The following is a 19,409-nucleotide window of genomic DNA, read 5'->3' on the forward strand; positions in this document are numbered from 1 at the left end:
CAGAATACTTTGGAAAACCCACGTCCTGGGCTCGTTAACTCAGGCACTGGTGGAACTCCAAGCAAATCTCGCGATGGTGAACCAGGTAATTTAGTTCTAACCTTACAGAAGCGGCTCAAGGAACAAAGAGATCACATAGAGCAGATACCTGGAGTACCACCTGTAATCAAAGGAATAGACATGGATAAATACTCACAACAACCGTGGAAGCCTAGTGCTGCTCCGGCGCCAATCCCGAAGAAGTTTCACATGCCTGACATTCCAAAGTATGATGGCACAACAGATCTACGAGACCATGTGACTGCATTCACAATTGGTGTGAAAGGCAACGATTTAACAAAATAAGAAATCGAATCCGTTTTGGTCAAGAAATTTGGTGAAACACTCACCAAGGGAGCATTGACAAGGTATTCTCTTTTACCCAAAAATTCTATAAATTCTTTTGCTGAGCTTGCAGATTCATTTATCAAAGCACATTCGGGAGCTCAAAAAGATGAAAAAAGAATGGAAGATATTTTCAAAATCAAGAAAGGAGATTCAAAGTTACTTAGATACTTCGTGGATAGATTCCAGCGCGAAAGAATGACGTTACCACACGTACCTGATAACTGGGCAGCTATGGCTTTCACCAGGAATTTGAATGAGAAAAGCTCAGAAGCCACGAGACGACTCAAGGAAAGTCTGCGTGAATTCCCAGCAATAACCCGTAATGACGTTTACAACTGACACAGCACGAAGCTAAGGATAGAAGAATATACTATCTCCCGATCCCAAAAAGAGGAGAAAGTAAGTTCGAGACGAGCAGAAACCGAAAAAAGGTCCGGTAAAAATAGATACGAACCATACATGGGCCCAGCAGGAAAAGACTCACGATCAAAGAAGGATAATTCAAGGTATGATCATAGATCAAGGAATAGAGAGTCGGGTTCATCATCAAGGTTTGGAAACGATCGAAACACACGAGAGACGTAAGATGATGATAGGAACTTAAAGGCAAGATTTGGCGGATACAATTTTAATGTCAGCACTTCAGAGTTAGTAGCCGTATTAAGAAGCATGGGTGACAAAGTGAGATGGCCAAAAGAAATGAGATCAAATCCAAATAGACGTAATCCTGATCACTGGTGCGCTTTTACAACGATCATGGTCATAAAACAGCAGATTGTAGATTGCTACAAGGAGAAGTCGATCATCTATTAAAGCAAGGGTATCTCATCGAATTATTTAGTGAAAAAGGTAAGCAAACATACATAAAAATCAGGCAGGAGCCCCCTAAACCTCCTTCTCCCAAAAGGACCGTTAATGTTATAAGCGGGGGCAAAGAAATCAACGGCGTGACATATACAGCGGCCAATAAAGTTTCTAAAGTTACAATTACCCACGGGAAGCGGGTCCGACATGTTCTGGAGGAAGAAAGTATAACATTTGATGATGCAGATGTGGATGGCGTGTTAACTCCACATAACGATGCACTGGTAATATCTCTACTTGTACATGATACTAATATGAAACGAGTTTTGATTGATCCAGGTAGTTCCGTGAACACTATTTTGCTAAGAGTACTAAATGAGATGCAAGCTGAAGATAAGCTAGTACCAAAGGCACATACCTTGTCTAGATTTGACAATTCAAGCATTGTGACAAAAGGGGAGGTAGCATTTACCACATTCGCAGAACAGGTTGTCAAAGATACGAAATTTCATGTGACAGAAATGGAAATGACTTACAATATGATTCTCGGGAGACCATGGATCCATGAGATGGATGCCGTTCCGTCTACCTTACATCAGGTTATTAAATTTACATCACCATGGGGAGTACGACAAATCCGTGGGGATCAACAAACATCCAGGAGCAACAACTCTATAGCAAATTCAAGTACAAAAAACGAAGAAAAATAGCAATTATAGAAATCCAGTTGGGGATATCACGACACAAGCCTCAACTGAACAAGGGCGATAAATATGGACTTAAGACCGATTCCATTCAAGAACCAAAAGAAAATGAAAATATCAAAACGATGATTGAAGAACTGGAGGCTGTAGAGTTATTTGCACAATGTCCTGAAAGGAAAGTCTACATTGGGGCCAACTTAAGCCACGACATAAAAGGTAAGTTGATTGAATTTTTAAAAACTAATCTAGATTGTTTTGCCTGGTCCTACTCTGATATGACAGGAATACCCCCGAAAGTAATGACTCACAAGTTAAATGAAGACCCGTCGTATCCACCTATCAAACAAAAGAAGAGAAAGTAGGGGACTTTCAAAAATTAGGTGAATCAAGATGAGGTTCAAAAACTATTAAAAATTGGGTCTATCCGCGAGGTAAAGTATCCTAATTGGTTAGCCAACACTGTAGTAGTACCGAAAAAGAATGACAAATGGCGAGTTTGTGTAGATTATAATGACCTTAACAAAGCATGTCCTAAAGATTCTTTTCCATTACCACATATAGATCAACTGATTGATGCTACTGCAGGACATGAATTGTTAAGTTTTTTAGATGTGTATTCAGGGTACAATTAGATCAAAATGGATCCCCTAGACGAAGAAAAAAATTTATTTATAACAGACAGGGGGACTTACTGTTATAAAGTAATGCCCTTTGGTCTCAAAAATGCTGGTGCCACATATCAAAGATTGGTGACCAAAATGTTCCAAGAACATTTAGGAAAAACTATGGAAGTCTACATAGATGATATGCTTGTAAAATCTCAACAATCAGAAGATCATATATCGCATTTGACTGATACATTTCAGATCTTACAAAAATTCAATATGAAGCTAAATCCCGAGAAATGTGCATTCGGCATTTCATCAGGTAAGGCTTTGGGTTTTCTTGTTTTTAACCGTGGTATTGAAGTAAATCTCGTACAGATTAAAGCCATTGAAGAAATTCTTGACATGCTTACAAATAAGAAAAAGGTGCAGAGACTAACGGGAAGAATTGCAGCCTTGGGAAGATTTATTTCCAAGTCATCAGAAAAATATTTTAAATTCTTTTTGGCTCTTAAAAAGCAAGACCAGTTTGAATGGTCCGAAGAATGTCAACAAACACTCAGAAACCTGAAGGCATACGTGTCAAATCCATCGTTGCTCACAAAACCAAAGGATGGGGAAAGATTGCTCATCTATCTGGTTGTTTTAGAAGTAGCGGTGGGTGCTGTTCTAGTTCGTGAAGACCAAGGTAAATAGTCTCCAATTTATTATGTTAGAAAATCATTATTAGATGCGGAGACATGGTATCCTCAATTAGAAAAGTTCGCACTTGCACTAATCATGGCGTCTAGAAAACTAAGGCCTTATTTTCAATGCCACCCTATTTCCGTAGTAACTGCTTATCCATTGCGTAATATATTACATAAATATGAGTTATCAGGTAGGTTAGCCAAGTGGGCCATAGAATTGAGTGAATACGATATCACATACCAACCTAGAACCGCAATAAAATCTCAGGTGTTAGCTGATGTTTTGGCTGATTTTAGCCACGGTATACAACTAGAAGCTGAAAAGGAACTACAAGTGTTAAATGGATCTAATCGAGGAACTTGGATCTTGTTTACTAATGGCTAATCTAATGTGAATGGGGCTGGTTTAGGAATTGTTTTGGTACCACCTACGGGTGAAACCATTCGACAAGCCATCAAATGCCATTCTATAACTAACAATGAGGCAGAGTATGAAGCTGTGATTGCAGGTTTAGAACTGGCACGTGAACTTGGCATTGATCAGATTGTAATAAAAAATGATTCGCAGCTCGTAGTTAATCAAATGCTGAAGACTTATATAGCCAGGGAAACACGAATGCAGTAGTACTTAGAGAAGGTACGAGATTTGATTAAGCAATTCCAAGCCTGGAAAGTTATGCGGATACCAAGAGATGAAATGTCGAAGCAGATGCCGTAGCCAATCTCGCATCTGCGACAGACGTGACGAGCAACAAAAATGCTTCCGTAATTTATTTGTTTCATTCAGTACTCGATCCAGACAAAAATAAGGTAAATTTCAATAACTTAACCTGGGATTGGAGGAACGAGATCGTTGCTTTTTTGAAGTATGGAACTGTCCTTGAAGACAAGAAAAAGGCTCACGCGCTTCGTAAAAAGGCTGCTCGGTATTGTTTAAAGCAAGATAATCTTTATCGAAAAATGTTCGGTGGTCCCTTAGCAAGATGCCTCGGGCCTTCTCAAACGGAATATGTAATGAGAGAAATACACGAGGGGCATTGTGGAAATCACACGGGAGGAAGATCACTGGTAAGAACCATGATTAGAGCAGGCTATTATTGGCCTAAAATGGAAGAAGAAGCAGAAAATTTCGTGGCTAAATGTGATAAATACCAAAGATACGGTAATAACATGCATAGACCTGCGGAGTTGCTACATTCGGTCATTGCACCGTGGCCTTTTATGAAATGAGGGATGGATATCATGGGTCCACTACCACAAGCAAAAGGAAAGGTAAAATTCTTGCTTGTACTCACTGACTACTTTACTAAATGGGTAGAAGTAGGAGACTTTATTTGGCAAAATATCATATGTCGATTCGGTGAACCAAAGGAAATCATGTGTAATAATGGTCCGTAATTTATAGGTACACAAATCACAAAATTTTTTCAAAGTTGGCAGATCAAAAAGATTATGTCCACACCTTACCATCCGGTGGGTAATGGACAAGCTGAATCAACAAATAAAGTCATTGTCAACAATTTGAAGAAACGATTGGAAGAATCTAAAGGCAATTGGCCAGAATTGTTATCTGGTGTTTTATAGGCGTACCGCACGACAACAAAAACAAGTACGGGTGAAACACCATTCTCATTAGTATACGGAGCTGAAGCCTTAATTCCAGTTGAGATAGGGGAGCCAGGCACGAGAAACACGCAAGCGTCAGAAGAATCCAGTGAAGAAGAAATGCGCATAAACCTTGATTTACTTGAAGGAAAAAAGGGAAGCTGCACTAATAAGAATGGCGGCACAAAAACAAGTCATGGAATGATACTACAATTGAAAATCATGTCTAAGATACTTCAAGATTGGGGACTTCGTACTCAAGAACATTTTTCAATCCACGAAGGCGGCTAATGTGGGAAAATTAAGTCCAACCTGGGAAGGACCTTACAAGATTCATGGTATCGCGGGGAAAGGAGCATACGAGCTGGAAACAATAGATGACAAGATATTACCTTCACACTGGAATGTCGTTCACCTGAAGAGATACAATTTCTAAGGAGTAACCACGGTCAGGTATCCTCATTTTAAAATTTTATTTTTGAATTGTTAAAATTTTACTAACGATTTTAGATGATAGGCAAAAACCTAGCCCGTACTAAATGATGAATAACGATCTACAAGGCACATGGAATAGATTAAAATTCCCGGTCTAGGGATACAATTATTCTGATAGAAATTGAGACGGGTTAAACAGTCTTCATCTATAATCGTATCTCTGAGTCCTGTATGTTTTATTCCTTTATAGGAAAAGGACCAAATAAGAGGAGTTATGAAGTGTTCGAGACTTCATATTTCAAAGCTCAACACTTGGGGGACTATATAATATACATAGATATATATATGAAGAAGGCAAAGTTCAAGCCTGGAAAGTTTACTCATTGAATGAGTCATGTGCAGAGCAAAGTTACGAGCTAAAGAAGCCAAAGAAAAACCTTATCATAGTTAGGTTAAAGGCAATGTAATGAAACGGGTTATAAATAAAAATCTGGTGTTTTATTTTCTTTTTTGAAATCTATTGTAAGGAAAACAGTTACAAAAAAGTTATAGAAGTTATTTAAATACATGTAAGGTGTTATTTAAAACTTGACAAAGTTCAAATAAAAACTTGTCAAAGTTATTTCAAAAAACATGTGTATTCCTATTTCTTTTGTCGCACATTAACACCATTATGAAGTTGAGATGTCTTCTTCATTAAGTGTCGAATATAAAAGGGCCCTCTTTTATAAAATTCATGATTGATTTAAACATTCATGTAGTTAAAAAAGCATTTTACAAAATAAAAGTACAAATTATTGAATAAGTCTTTAAATATAATGGCAAGACAGAAGTTCAAAAATAGTTACGAAAACTTCTTAACATTGAAAAGTTTAGACTAAGTATGAACTTAGTCATAAACTAAAGAGTTGCTTATACAAAACGCCCCGAAAAAGGTCTGGGGACGTGATGTTTTCAACAAACCCTCAAAAAGGACCAAGGGTTATAATCACATTCCACCAAAAAGAAAAAAAAAAGGAGTCACATATCATAAACTTGTCACTGAGGAGTTGAAGAAGGAATCGAAGCAGGGACATCAGCAGCAGCAGGCTCAACTTGACTTGAAGGAATTGGAGCACTCACCGAACCCATATCATCTTCGATATTTTCACAAGTTTTAGCCATGGGAGAGGGAAAGTCTTGGCTCTGTTGAGTCTTTTCAATGGTTTCTCTTATTTTAGCCAACTCAGATTCCAAATTAAAATTCTCTTGTCTAACTTCCACAAGGGTATCATGGCGAGTATTTAAAAACGCCCAACTCACTTCAATTACGGTTTTATCCTCAAGAATCTCGTAATCTTTCTCCCACTCAGCAATCTCACTTTTAAGCTTCTCATTCTCAACTAAGGAAGAATCATAAGAAGCGTGAAGAGAAGCATGTGAACTTTCTAAGGAATGAACCTTATCAGAATATTCCCGGAGGTCTTCTTGAGTCTAGGTCAGAGTTTGCACAAGTTCACCGACATACGCTTCTTTCTCACTTAAAAGAGCCTTCAACTCTCTGATTTCTTCACTAGCCTTGGAGAGTTGCTCAGAAAAAGAAGTTTCGAGAAGATTCTTGTCTTTACCAGCTTGATTTGAGGAAGCTTTTTCAACCGCCAATTCCGAAGTTAAAACCCTCAACTGATGCTCTAAGGTGCACTTGTTCTCTTCTAACGTTTCCATATCAATTTGAAGGCTTTCATATTGTTCTCTGGAGTTATCTGCTTCAACTTGATACTCATGCATTAATTGCTCCATGTGTGAAACCCTCTTCATCATTTCTGTATCAACGAGGTTGATCTAAAAAAAGAGAAAAGGGTAAGAACCTTAATAAAAAGGGAATAAGTAAATCATTACAAGGAATACCTTTAATGATGATTGTATTATGTCGTTCATCCAAGTTAAAGAGTTGTGGCTCTCAAGCTTGACTCTCTCGATTGGACCAATTAGGGGTTTCAACCACACGTCATCCCCACCTGACTTTCTCAAAAGATTACCATCGACAGGGACCTCGATGATAACCTGTTTCATGGCAGCACTTCCACTCGAGGGACCAACCTCAGTTTGTTGAACAATTGTAGGAGGAACTATGGAAGGAGTCAAAACAGCCTGGGGAAGAGCAGCAATGGCAACAGTCATGACTGGCAAAGAAAGTATTACATGAGTGGTTATAGAAAAAGAAGCAAGGGGTGCTTTATCAGAAACTGGTCCTAAACTTTCACTACCAAACCCGCGGGCAAAAAGCTATTCAGCAGAATCATGAACAACATCGGGAGTATCATCATCAGAAATCACCAACGAGGCTTCAATAGGCTCATTAGGAGGAATAAAATGAGGAGGAGATGCTTCATCATCTGAAATAATTCGTCTTCTAGCCCGTGGCCTTTTTATCAAAGAACCCCCGTCTTGTTCTTCTTCCTTCTCAGAGTCTTATTCAACAGTAGCTTTCCTATTCGATGAGGAACTCAAAATTATCTCTTGGGCCCTATCCAAAGAAATTCTGGAAGCTGCGACGGCTTCAGCACTTATGCCTCGAATAGGAAATCCTGACAAAAAGAAGGATCAAAATAATTTCTGGTGGAAGCAATAAGTAAAATTAAAAAAAAAACTCTTACCGTGAGTTTTCACTTTCCAACCAAATCGATGAGAGAGGTTTTTTCAAGACCTACTGTCCATTGGAGCAACACTTAATAACTTTCTTACCCAACCACGGAAGTTGGGAATTTCATCAACAGCTCCCATGGATGCTGAAAAAGAAAAAGGGAATTAAATGATGATCATCAAAATTGAGAAAAAGGTACGAGAAAGTTATTAAAAAGAAAACTCACGTGCAAAATTCCACTTCTCAGGAAAGGGAACATTTCCATCACCTACTAAACCAACAGTGGGGGCAGCAATAAACCTGGCGTACTAGCCACGGTCTCTATTATCTTCAAGACTGACTAGAACTCTTTTGCTCCTTGCCACTAGAGTAAATACTCCTTGGCGAAAGATTTTGGGAGAATAGAGATGGATTAAATGAAAAAATGTAAAAGGTATACCAATCATGTTGGCCAAATGCCTCAAACAAGTAACAACCCTCCATACAATAGGGCCGATTTGTCCTAAACAAACGTTGAAAAAGTGATAGAACTCGAGGATAACAGGGTCAATAGCAGGTTTGAAACCCAACGTGAAAGGATATGTATAAACAAAAGAAAACCTAGTTAAATAAGAGGTGATTATTTAGTTCACATTGGTATTATAATGGGGAAGTCATGGCTCCAATGGCAATCTCCACGCACTATAGAAATCAAACCTTCAGTAATCTGAGTCGGGAAGATGTCAGCACGATCTAATGAAGACAGTTGGTTTCTGGTGGATTCTCTATCATTGTAGAAGGATAGTTCCGCAGGAACAATTTCATCCACTAAAGGTTCACGAAGAGGTTCAATGGGTTCTTTAGTCCTAGATGAAGATCTTTGAGAAAGTGAACCCCTAGTTTTGGGAGGTGGAGTAGAACTCGATGAAGGAATAGAGGAGCCTTGTGATGAAGAAGACCCTAAACTACGAATCCTTCCTCCTCTTCTACTTCTAATAGGAGCAAGAGAACGGTTGTGAACAATGGGGACCCTCCGAGGGTCAGGGTTTGAAGAAGACATAGTAGTATGAGGAAGAAGAAAATTACAATTGAATACTCTAAACTTTTGTGAAAAAGACAAAGGTAAAAAGTTATATTTATAGTGAGAAGCAATCGTCAAAGGAAAAGGCGCAATGATGGAAACATCATAATGAGAGTTGTCGCTTCGTAATTGATGAAGCCGTAAAAAAGCCTTAAAAGGCGCTGAAGGGTTGCAGAACCGACTAGGAGACGCCACGTGTTATGGACATTAAATGGAAGAGACTAGATGAAGCATCAGTTCCAAAGAAGAATTAATGGCGGCAAATATTCCCGCTTTAATAAGGTCCATTTCCCAAATATTCTATTGATGAATAAATGGCAAGTGGGGGGGGCAATCAATATTGGGAAAAATTAAGCTTATATATGGAATTCATTATAAGATGACACGTCATAACATGTGGACCAGTCAAAGAAGGATGGGTGATGAAGAATAATCAAAGAGGCACGAGCTTCAACAGGCACGGGCAGATGTTCAGAGAAAAAGCAAGGAAGATAGGTGCTCGAACCTCTTTATGATGGAAGGGAATGAATCTGATAGTAAATAAGGTATAGATACGTAATATTAGGCATTAAATACGGAAAACATTAAGGAATGTGTATTGAATCAAATATGACTGATTGTAACGTTACATTAAATGTCATTAAATGCCATTAATTGACAATAATGGCTCAATTATGGTAGAGACAAAACGTATTACCTAGAAATAGCTATAAAATGAGAAGACTGATCAATTGTAAGGACACGAAATACTATTGGAATACATTGATTTACTTTGCATACAATTATTATTTCTCAATTATTTCTATTTCAATTTGATTATCAGTAACCCGAGTTTTTCTAATATAAGCTTTGACGAAAGTCCTTATTTTTGGTTAAACAGCTACATCATACCCCGTTGGATGATGTTTTTCCCCGGACCCTGCATGAATGCGGAATATTTCGTGCATGTTCTGCAGTTTTTTATTGTCTTTTATCGACAATTGCAGGTGTAATGCCAAAAGTACCCTCAGTAACACTTATAAGTATGTTCATTCTTTATTTATATTTGGACCAAAATAGCTTACTTAGTTTAATTAAGGGTAAGATTTTGCAGTGAAATAGCACATGAATTATCCGAATAAGAAAATTATTTAAGGAACAAAACACAAAATGATAAAGAAAGGGTCACATGGTTATCGATATTCTTATTTATAACGTTAGACGAGTTGTCTGTTTTGCTTTGTCCTACTCATAAATCTGATGTAAAAACCATAGTCAGACACACGGGCATAAATTTTCTTAGTAACCACATTAGAAACTATTTGTCCATATTGCTTCGTCCTACAGAACATAAATAGTTCTTCCAAAATTAGTAAGAACAAGGCACATAGCCATGAATATTTTTGGTAACCACGTTAAAGATGATTCGTCCACATTTCTTTGTCCTACAATACATAAATCTGCTCAAAGTTATGGCACAACTTTCGGGTGTATTATAGGCCTGAGGAGCCCTTCATTAAATTTTACTCCTACCTCATAAGGCAAAGATAAGTAGCTAAACTCGAATCCAGGTTAATATCTGTTTTTACATGTTCTTTCATCGGAAAAACGGATTAAATAACTGCTGATAATTTAATCTTAGAAAAAGATTCTTGAAACTCTTTGAATGCAGACTGCTATAATTAGTTAGTTTAATCACATGTACCTACAATGTGGTTGATGTTGTAACATGGACCTATAATATATAAAGAAATCCCAAGTATGGTATACAATTTAATGAAGCTGCTCAAAATGGTTTCTTGAAGTTCCTTTTACTGGCTACTAAAATTGATTATCGAAAGAAGAATGATTGATTACGATCACATGCGGCATGGTTATACTTTAAAGGATTTATTTATTAATTCCTTAAAATAATCTGCGAACAAAACTAGAACAAAATCATGCCTAAAATAGTCAAGATTTCAGATATGAATCAGCTCTGTATCTCCTCCAACGGAGGATTCAGTAGCTTCTAGAAAGAGGAGTTCGTCGAGAGAGAAGGAGAACTACTGAGAATCTTTTAATTTGTGAAATAAAAACTTTACTTCAATGTATTAGGTACTGTTTAATATATACATGTGACATCCACTAACTGACTAATTTGTAAACTAACACTAACTAATGCTGACTCGACGTAACTACAAGAAGATAAATACAATTATAGTCTTAATACACTCCCCCTTCAAGTTGGATGTGAGGAGATCACACCCAATTTTCCAAGAACAGAGCAATGCTTAATCCCAGTGAGAGCTTTGCTAAGCACATCTACAAGCTGCTGTCCAATACCAATGTGCTGCAAAGAAATGAGACCTTCCTAAAGCTTGGTACGCACGGAATGACAGTGTACTTCAATATGCTAGTTCTTTCATGGAACACAGGGTTCCTAGCAATATGCAGAGCAGAGAGGCTATCACAGTGCACATGTATTGGTAAACAAAATGTCACAGTGAGTTCTTCAAGCAGTCTTGATAGCCAAATAAGTTCACCAACAACTTTTCCAAGGGCTTTGTATTCTGCTTCTGCTGAGGAGAGGGATATGGTTTCCAGCTGATGGGGCTGCCACCTAAGAACACAACATAACCAGATACTGATCTTCTAGAATAAGAGAAAGCTGCCCAATCAGAGTCACAATAAGCAACCAGTAAAAGATTATCTTCATTGCTGAAATATAGACCCAGAGTAGGATCCTTCTTCAGATACCTCAGCATATGATAGGCTGCCTGTAAATGGGGCTCCCTAGAATCTTGCATAAACTGGCTGAGATGTTGGACCCCATATGCTATGTCTAGTCTAGTATTAGTAAGGAAGTTTAATTTTTCAACCAATTTTCTGTAGAAGGTAAGATCAGACAATGGAGCACCCTCTTTTGTTTTCAGCTTTACTGTAGGATCAATGGGAGAAGTCAAGGTTGGAGAATGGAGACTCTCATATTCTTTCAACAAGTCTGACTCTCATGTTGGACCCCATTTGAGAATGCCATCTGATTTGTAAAGAATTTCCAGTCCTAGGAAGTAATGTAACTGCCCAAAGTCTTTAATTTTGAACTTGTCTTGTGAGAAGGCCTTGAGCTGATTGATTTCTTCAGAGTCAGTCCATATGAGCAACATATCATCTACATATACTGCTACAAAGACAATGGAGGAACCTTATTTTTTGTGAAATAAAGAATAGTCATACATGGAATGAGTGTACCCCCTTGAGTACAGGACTTTAGTCAACTTATCATACCATTGTCTGCTTGCCTGTTTCAGTCCATAAAGGGACTTGTTCAACCTACAAACTAACCCTGGAGAGTGTATTTCAAGACCTGGAGGAGCTTGCATATACACCTCCTCATGTAAATCTCCATGGAGAAATGTACTGTTCACATCCAGTTGTGAGATTTCCCATTTTTCCTTTGCCGCTATATCAATGAGGGACCTGACAATGGTCATCTTGACTACTGATGAAAAGGTCTCTGTGTAATCTGTACCAGCTTGTTGAGTATACCCCTTAACAACTAATCTTGCTTTGTGTTTTTCTACTCTGTTATCTGCTCTATGTTTTACTTTATACACCTATCTACACCCAATCCTATTTTCCTTTAGGTAAGGGAACTAGATCCCATGTGTTATTAGCATACAAGGCTTCAAACTCCCGTGTCATGGCACTTTGACAAGCAGGGTACATAGCTGCTTCTTCATATGAAGTTGGTTCTCTATCATTGTAGATGTTCTTTACAATGTGCTGACTATCAAGATGTAGGGCATCAGAAGTAATATGTTTATTATGGGAAAACATGGCATGTAGGGAGAAGTTAGAGTTAGATTTTAGGTTTGGTATATTGCAATCATAATCATTCAGATGTGAAGAGAGTTTGTGTTCCCTATGAGATCTTCTAAAACCCAATGGTTCCTCTATTGATTGTTGAGGTGAAGTCTTGTCTTGAAAATGTTCAATTGGAACCTGTGTCTCATGTGAGGAAGATATATGTAAGGAGGTGACAAGTGATGCATCAGAATTTGGGAAATTGGTGTTCTCCCGATCACTAATGCTGTGAGTTATACAAGTATCAGCGTGATCAGGTGGATTGTTAGTGAGTGGTGCATTATGGAAGGTAGGTGGAATGTTATTTACAGTAGAATTGAAAGTTAAAGGAAAAATTAACTCATAGAAGGAAACATCTCTAGGGATATGTATTTTCTTAGTGGCCAGACTTAGCACCTTATATCCCTTTGTGCCAAAAAGATATCCTAGGGTAGTTCTTGGTTCAAGTTTGTCTCTAAGAGGCTTTGGTACAGTAGGGTACACAAACACCCAAAACTCCTCAAGTAAGAGCAATTGGGCTTCTTTTTATACAAGAGTTCAAAAGGGCATTTGTTCTTTAGAGGAGTAGTTGGGAGTATGTTAATGAGGAAGGTTGTTGTAAGTATACATTCTCCCCAATATTTCAATGGTAACTTAGATTGAAAAAGTAGTTCCCTGGCCACTTCACGGAGATATTTATATTTTCTCTCCACTACTTTATTTTGTTGTGGTGTGTAAGGGCATGTCTTCTAGTGGTTTATTCCCTTTGATTGAAAAAGAGGTTGCCTCATTGCTAGTAAACTCTAGACCATTGTCATACCTTATACATTTAATGGTGGTTTGGAATTTGTTCTCTACCATATTTACAAAAGCCTTTATGACTTATAAGGCAATGCTTTTGCAACTCAAGAGATGTGTCCAAGTGGACCTACTATAATCATCTACTACGGTAAGGAAGTATTTGAAGTTATTATGTGTGGACACATGATAGGGACCCCACAGATCCACATGGAGTATTTCAAAAATTTTAGTAGTGTCAGTTGTTCTCTAGGGAAAGGGAAGCCTTGCTTATCCGGACATAGGGCAAATGTTGCACATAAAAGGTTGTTTGGCAGAAAAGGTTGCAGGTATAGTAGGAATCCCTTTCATTTTATTGAATGGTACATGACCAAGTCTGAAATGCCACAACATATCTACATTATCACTAATAGATGAACTAGAATACAAACCAGAAATACTGTCTTTATTATTGCAAATAGAATTATTTACAATAGGAAATGGACTGTAGGAATGGGATATACAGTGTATAGTATTCTCATCATTAGCATGAACAGAAAAATAAGGAAGATCACAATTTTATTCAGGTGAAAGACTACCTTTCTTCTGGCACTTAGAACAGAGGAAGTACAACCCATCATACTACTTACCAATCTCCAGAGGCATTTTCAGTGAAGGGGCCTGCAGTAGACAGGAAGTGTCAGAGAATGATGCAATGTATTTGAGATATACTGCTAGGGAACTGATTGACACTAGATTAAACTTAAAGAATGGAATGAACAAGACTTTGTACAGAATAATTTTAGGTGTTAGGGATACATCTCCAATTTCAGTTACTTTAACTTTGAAACCATTTGGAAGTTTAATTAACAGAGGATATGGTAGGCTTACTATGTTTTGTAGATGAGTTTTGTTAAGTCATATGGTGTGATACCCTAGAATCTAATATGCATAAGTCAGCTTTTGCACTAAAATATTTGCATGATGGATTATCAAAATCAATTGAAGAAGTGCAAGCAGTCATACCTGCAAAGTTCATAGAGGCTCCACTAGACAAGTTTGCACTGACTGTATTCTCACTGTTTCCCATATGAAAATGTTGTAGCAAGCTGACAATTTGGCCATACTGCTCATTTGAAAGGCTCATGCTTTGATTTTCTCCTTGGTGTTCCACCTCCTCTCCTCTTTCTATGTTTGTAACTATATTTGCCATGTCATTTTTTCCTTTGTTGAACCTTGTATTGTTATTGTATCCTTGAGAACTCTGTTTGTATTATTGTGGCCCTTGATTAAAACCCTGAGGGTATCCATGTAGCTTGTAGCACTTGTCTTTGGTGTGACCTTGTCGTTTACAATAGTCACAAAAGGGTCGAGGTCTGCTATTTGCAATTTGATTTCTAGTTCCAGTTGTGTAATTTGTCTTGAAGGTTCTTCCTCCTAGACTGACATTCAATGCTGTGGAGTCAACATTTAGTTGATTTTTTGGCCTAAATTCCTTCTGCTTTTCCTACTGTATCAGAAGGGCAAATGCCTGTGCCATGGACGACAAATGATTCATCATGAGTATGCTTCCTCGAACAACCGTATAGACTTCATTGAGTCCCATTAGAAATTGTATAAACCTTCTATATTGCTCTACCTTATGCATTCTTTCCTTCGCCCCACAGATACACACACAACTGCAATGAGTTTTGATGCTAAGAGTGTTCAATAACTCCCAGAGTTTCTTCATTTTTGTGTAGCCAGTAATATCAAGCACTTCCCGACTCAAATCATCAATTTCTTTCTGAATTTGATACATTTTAGCTCTATTAGTCTGATCATATCGATCTTCCAGTTCCTTCCACAGCTCAATAGAGTCATTTACATAGTCAACACTATCAGCGATGTCCTTAGACAGAGAATTTAAGATCCACGAGGTGACCATATCGTCACACCTTTCTCACTGACGAAAACATGGACACGTTACATCGGGTCTTTTACTATCCCTGTTGGTAAAACCTAATTTGTTTTTCACTGAAAAGGCTCTCAGTACGCTTCTTCTCTAGGAACGATATCCAATTCCATCAAATGAAACCAAAACTAGTGTGTAACCAGGACTATTAGAAGGATATATGTAAAGAGGGCTAGTAACGCCGATTACCATCTGTGTTGTCGCTATTGTGGTTGTCTTCAGTCTGCTCTGTGATTGCCATCGAAATTATGTGAAAATAGTTGAATCGTTCTTTGTGTGGCTGAGATTTCTTCGATTTGTCAATAAATCATCACTGCATGTGTCCGATCCTGTCATGACCCAAACCGATGGGCCACGATGGGCGCCTGAGTCTTACCTGTCAAACACCCCTAAGCATGCGTCTAAAATATGAACCTGAATAACATCTGCTGCATTACAAAATTAACATACGTGAAAGAAGCTTGCCATCAAGGCATATGTACGTATACAGGCAGAATACAGTGGGCGAGCCGGCAAGGCTGCTATAGACAACTATACATCAAAAACTGAAAGCCGACAAGGCCACATACAACCCAACTAGACATACTGTCTACAGACCTCTAACAGAAACATAACTATACAAAAACGGGACTGAGCCACGTCATACTCATATACATATATATGTACAAACGTATCGTACCAATATCGAAAGCAGCTCCGGATCAAATGGAGCACGCCAACTCTCGCTGATTAGGGATCCTAAGAAGGGGGACCGTCAGCTTCCCTACCTGCGGGCATGAAACGCAGGCCCCGTGAAATAGGGCATCAGTACGAAAAATGTACTGAGTATGTAAGGCATGGAAATTAGTACGTAAAAGACATAGACGAAACATGGAATCCTGAAACACATTTTTAAATTTGAATAACTTTGTAAATACTGAAACGTTTATAACGTCATGCACGTGCGTGTAAATGTCATGCCATGCATAGGTATGGTGTACATAATATCATCAAGCCACTGAGGGCATCCCATCATATCATCTCGGCCACTGTGGGCAATATCATCAACATATACCAGCTGATCAGGTGGTGGTGCATATATAACGCCATAACCTTTCCCATATCCCATATACATATATATATATATATATATACATACATATATACGCGTATGTAACGCCGTTTGCATACATACATATATATGCGTATATAACGCCGTTTGAATTATATTTTAGCAACTGTGGGCAATATCATCATCATATACCAACTGATCAGGTGGTGGTGCATATATAACGCCGTAACCTTTTCCCATATCCCATATACATATATTTACATATATACGCGTATATAACGCCATCTGGTCATGGGTCAATGCACATGTATGAAATGCATGAAAAATACGTAATAATCTCAATATTCCTTCCGGATAAATTTTTCCAACTGCGTATTATTCTGAGACCCATGAACAGAAGAAAATAATAATTCTCATGGGGAATCAAGAATATAGACACCCCTACTATTTCTATGAATAGAATAACTTATAGAAACCGTGTATTTGCTCGTTTCTTTTGTATAATCTGGACCATGCCAAAAGAAAAAGGGAGGGCCTTAACATACCTATTCCCGGAATTATTTGAACGAATCTGCTTCTGCGAAGTATGGACGAAATTCTGCTTCGAAGCTTTCGAAATTCAAAAATAGAATTGATATCTCCTTGAAATTGAAATGTTGGCTAAAATTGAATTGATGAACGAATTACTTTCTGACTGAAGCTAGCTTTAGCGTTTTATCTTTGAACCCAAAGACCAAAATGACTTTCTTTTTAAGGAACTACGTTAGTCCTTTTTCAAATGAAAAATGGAGACATTTACATATGATTTCTATTTGGAACTTAAAGGATATTCTGATTCTTTCCAAAATGAATATGGAACAAAGAACTTTTCTAAATCTTGCTTTGTTAATAATTAACCTATGGCAGCCACCTACTCATAATCAATATGAGTCATTTTCCTAAGTAGTGGCCTTCTGCCACGTTGTTTTGGGTTATTTTATTATTTTTTTATTCACTTATTAGTTAACCGGGTAATGTTCTGTTATCCGGTAATTAATCAATTACCCGCATAATTTAAAAATTACCATAAATTACTTAAAATTTTATTTATTTTTAAAATACTTTATATATACATTATATATTATATTACCGTAGTCATATGATACCTTGCATGGTACTAGTTCATAATTATCGGGTATTATCGCTCGACCCGTATTTTATTCCAAATTGAACGCTTTCAACGAAACTTATTTTCTTTAATCCGTATACCCCTTTATCCTTCATAACACTTATTTATCGCTTGTTATAATAACGTAAGTACGTTAACGTCAAGATGATCTCATCCCCGAGTCTACGTCGGTTAACTAAAAACGAAATTTTAACGTACAAAAATGCGAGATGTAACATCTCCATGTTTTCCGCAAACTCTAATTGATGAATGAAAAACCCTAGATTGTTCGGTGGCTAGAAACAACAAAATAAGAAAGGGCATGGTCGATGATAGAGCCTCCGCTCTGATACCATGTAAAAATATCAGATATGAATCGAGCTCTGTATCTCCTTAAATGGAGGATTCAGTAGCTTCTAGAAGGAGGAGCTCATAGAGAGAGAATGAGATTTGTGAAATGAAAACTCTAATTCAATGTATTGGGTACTGTTCAATTTATACATGTGACATCCACTAACTAATTTCCATTAACTGACTGATTTGTAAACTAACACTAACTAATGTCACTAACTAATGCTGACTTAGTGTATTACAAGAAGATAAATATAGTTATAATCTTAATAAAAATGTTTCTCAATCTTCTTCTACCTAACAACTCCAATCTCTTCCATCTCTAAACTTCTTTTCTCAATAATTTCAAAAATTAAAATTGAACTAGTCAAAAAGAATCAATTACATGTGAAAATAAAAGCAAAGAGCAATGCAAGATGAACCACATTAATCCTGACATATCAGAATCATAGTCTGCCGATCCAGATCATTAACAGATTTCAACATGTGCATGCATTATACATTTATTGTACTCTAATAATCATTATACATATATATGGTTTACCAGCATTATGATATTCATGTAAAATTAGGTTAGATAATACTTTTGAGGTAAATTTTAATTACTTGAGCAATTTTTATTATTCTTATCATACTTTGATAGTAGGGAGAAACAAAGTGTCATATGGTCATGGGTCAATGCACATGTATGAAATGCATGAAAAATACGTAATAATCTCAATATTCCTTCCGGATAAATTTTTCCAACTGCGTATTATTCTGAGACCTATGAACAGAAGAAAATAATAATTCTCATGGGGAATCAAGAATATAGACACCCCTACTATTTCTATGAATAGAATAATTTATAGAAACCGTGTATTTGCTCGTTTCTTTCGTATAATCTGGACCATGCCAAAAGAAAGAAGGGAGGACCTTAACATACTTATTCCCGGAATTATTTGAACGAATATGCTACTGCGAAGTATGGACGAAATTCTGCTTCGAAGCTCTCAAAAATTCAAAAATAGAATTGATATCTCCTTGAAATTGAAATGTTGGCTAAAATTGAATTGATGAACGAATTACTTTCTGACTGAAGCTAGCTTTAGCGTTTTATCTTTGAACCCAAAGACCAAAATGACTTTCTTTTTGAGGAACTACATTAGTCCTTTTTCAAATGAAAAATGGAGACATTTACATATGATTTCTATTTGGAACTTAAAGGATATTCTGATTCTTTCCAAATGAACATGGAACAAAGAACTTTTCTAAATCTTGCTTTGTTAATAATTAACCTATGGTAGCAACCTACTCATAATCAATATGAGTCATTTTCCTAAGTAGTGGCCTTCTGCCACGTTGTTTTGGGTTATTTTAGTATTTTTTTATCCACTTATTAGTTAACCAGGTAATGTTCTGTTACCTGGTAAT

At 37.3% G+C, this 19,409-nt stretch overlaps 2 protein-coding genes across 2 annotated transcripts; one reads left to right on the forward strand and one right to left on the reverse strand.

Annotated features, from left to right (window-relative positions):
- The first annotated feature begins 1,056 nt into the window (after positions 1-1,056).
- On the forward strand, positions 1,057-1,901 carry LOC138882892 (uncharacterized). Its single transcript, XM_070163533.1, has 2 exons — positions 1,057-1,124; positions 1,262-1,901. Exons 1-2 carry the CDS (start codon positions 1,057-1,059, stop codon positions 1,899-1,901), a joined length of 708 nt encoding a protein of 235 aa, XP_070019634.1.
- Positions 1,902-15,000: 13,099 nt separating this feature from the next.
- LOC104225508 (uncharacterized) lies at positions 15,001-15,420 on the reverse strand. The gene has a single exon (XM_009777327.1). The coding sequence runs from the start codon at positions 15,418-15,420 to the stop codon at positions 15,001-15,003; it is 420 nt and encodes a 139-aa protein (XP_009775629.1).
- Between the last annotated feature and the right edge of the window lie 3,989 nt (positions 15,421-19,409).

Source organism: Nicotiana sylvestris, chromosome 12 (assembly GCF_000393655.2).
Source record: "Nicotiana sylvestris chromosome 12, ASM39365v2, whole genome shotgun sequence".
Lineage (NCBI taxonomy): Eukaryota > Viridiplantae > Streptophyta > Magnoliopsida > Solanales > Solanaceae > Nicotiana > Nicotiana sylvestris.

Bases quoted from the DNA above. Each gene is read 5' to 3' on its own strand.
- LOC104225508 (XM_009777327.1), bottom strand. From the start codon at position 15,420: ATGGTCACCTCGTGGATCTTAAATTCTCTGTCTAAGGACATCGCTGAT.
- LOC138882892 (XM_070163533.1), top strand. From the start codon at position 1,057: ATGGGTGACAAAGTGAGATGGCCAAAAGAAATGAGATCAAATCCAAAT. The intron at 1,125-1,261 runs GTGCGCTTTTAC...CATAAAAATCAG, and splicing joins AGACGTAATCCTGATCACTG to GCAGGAGCCCCCTAAACCTC.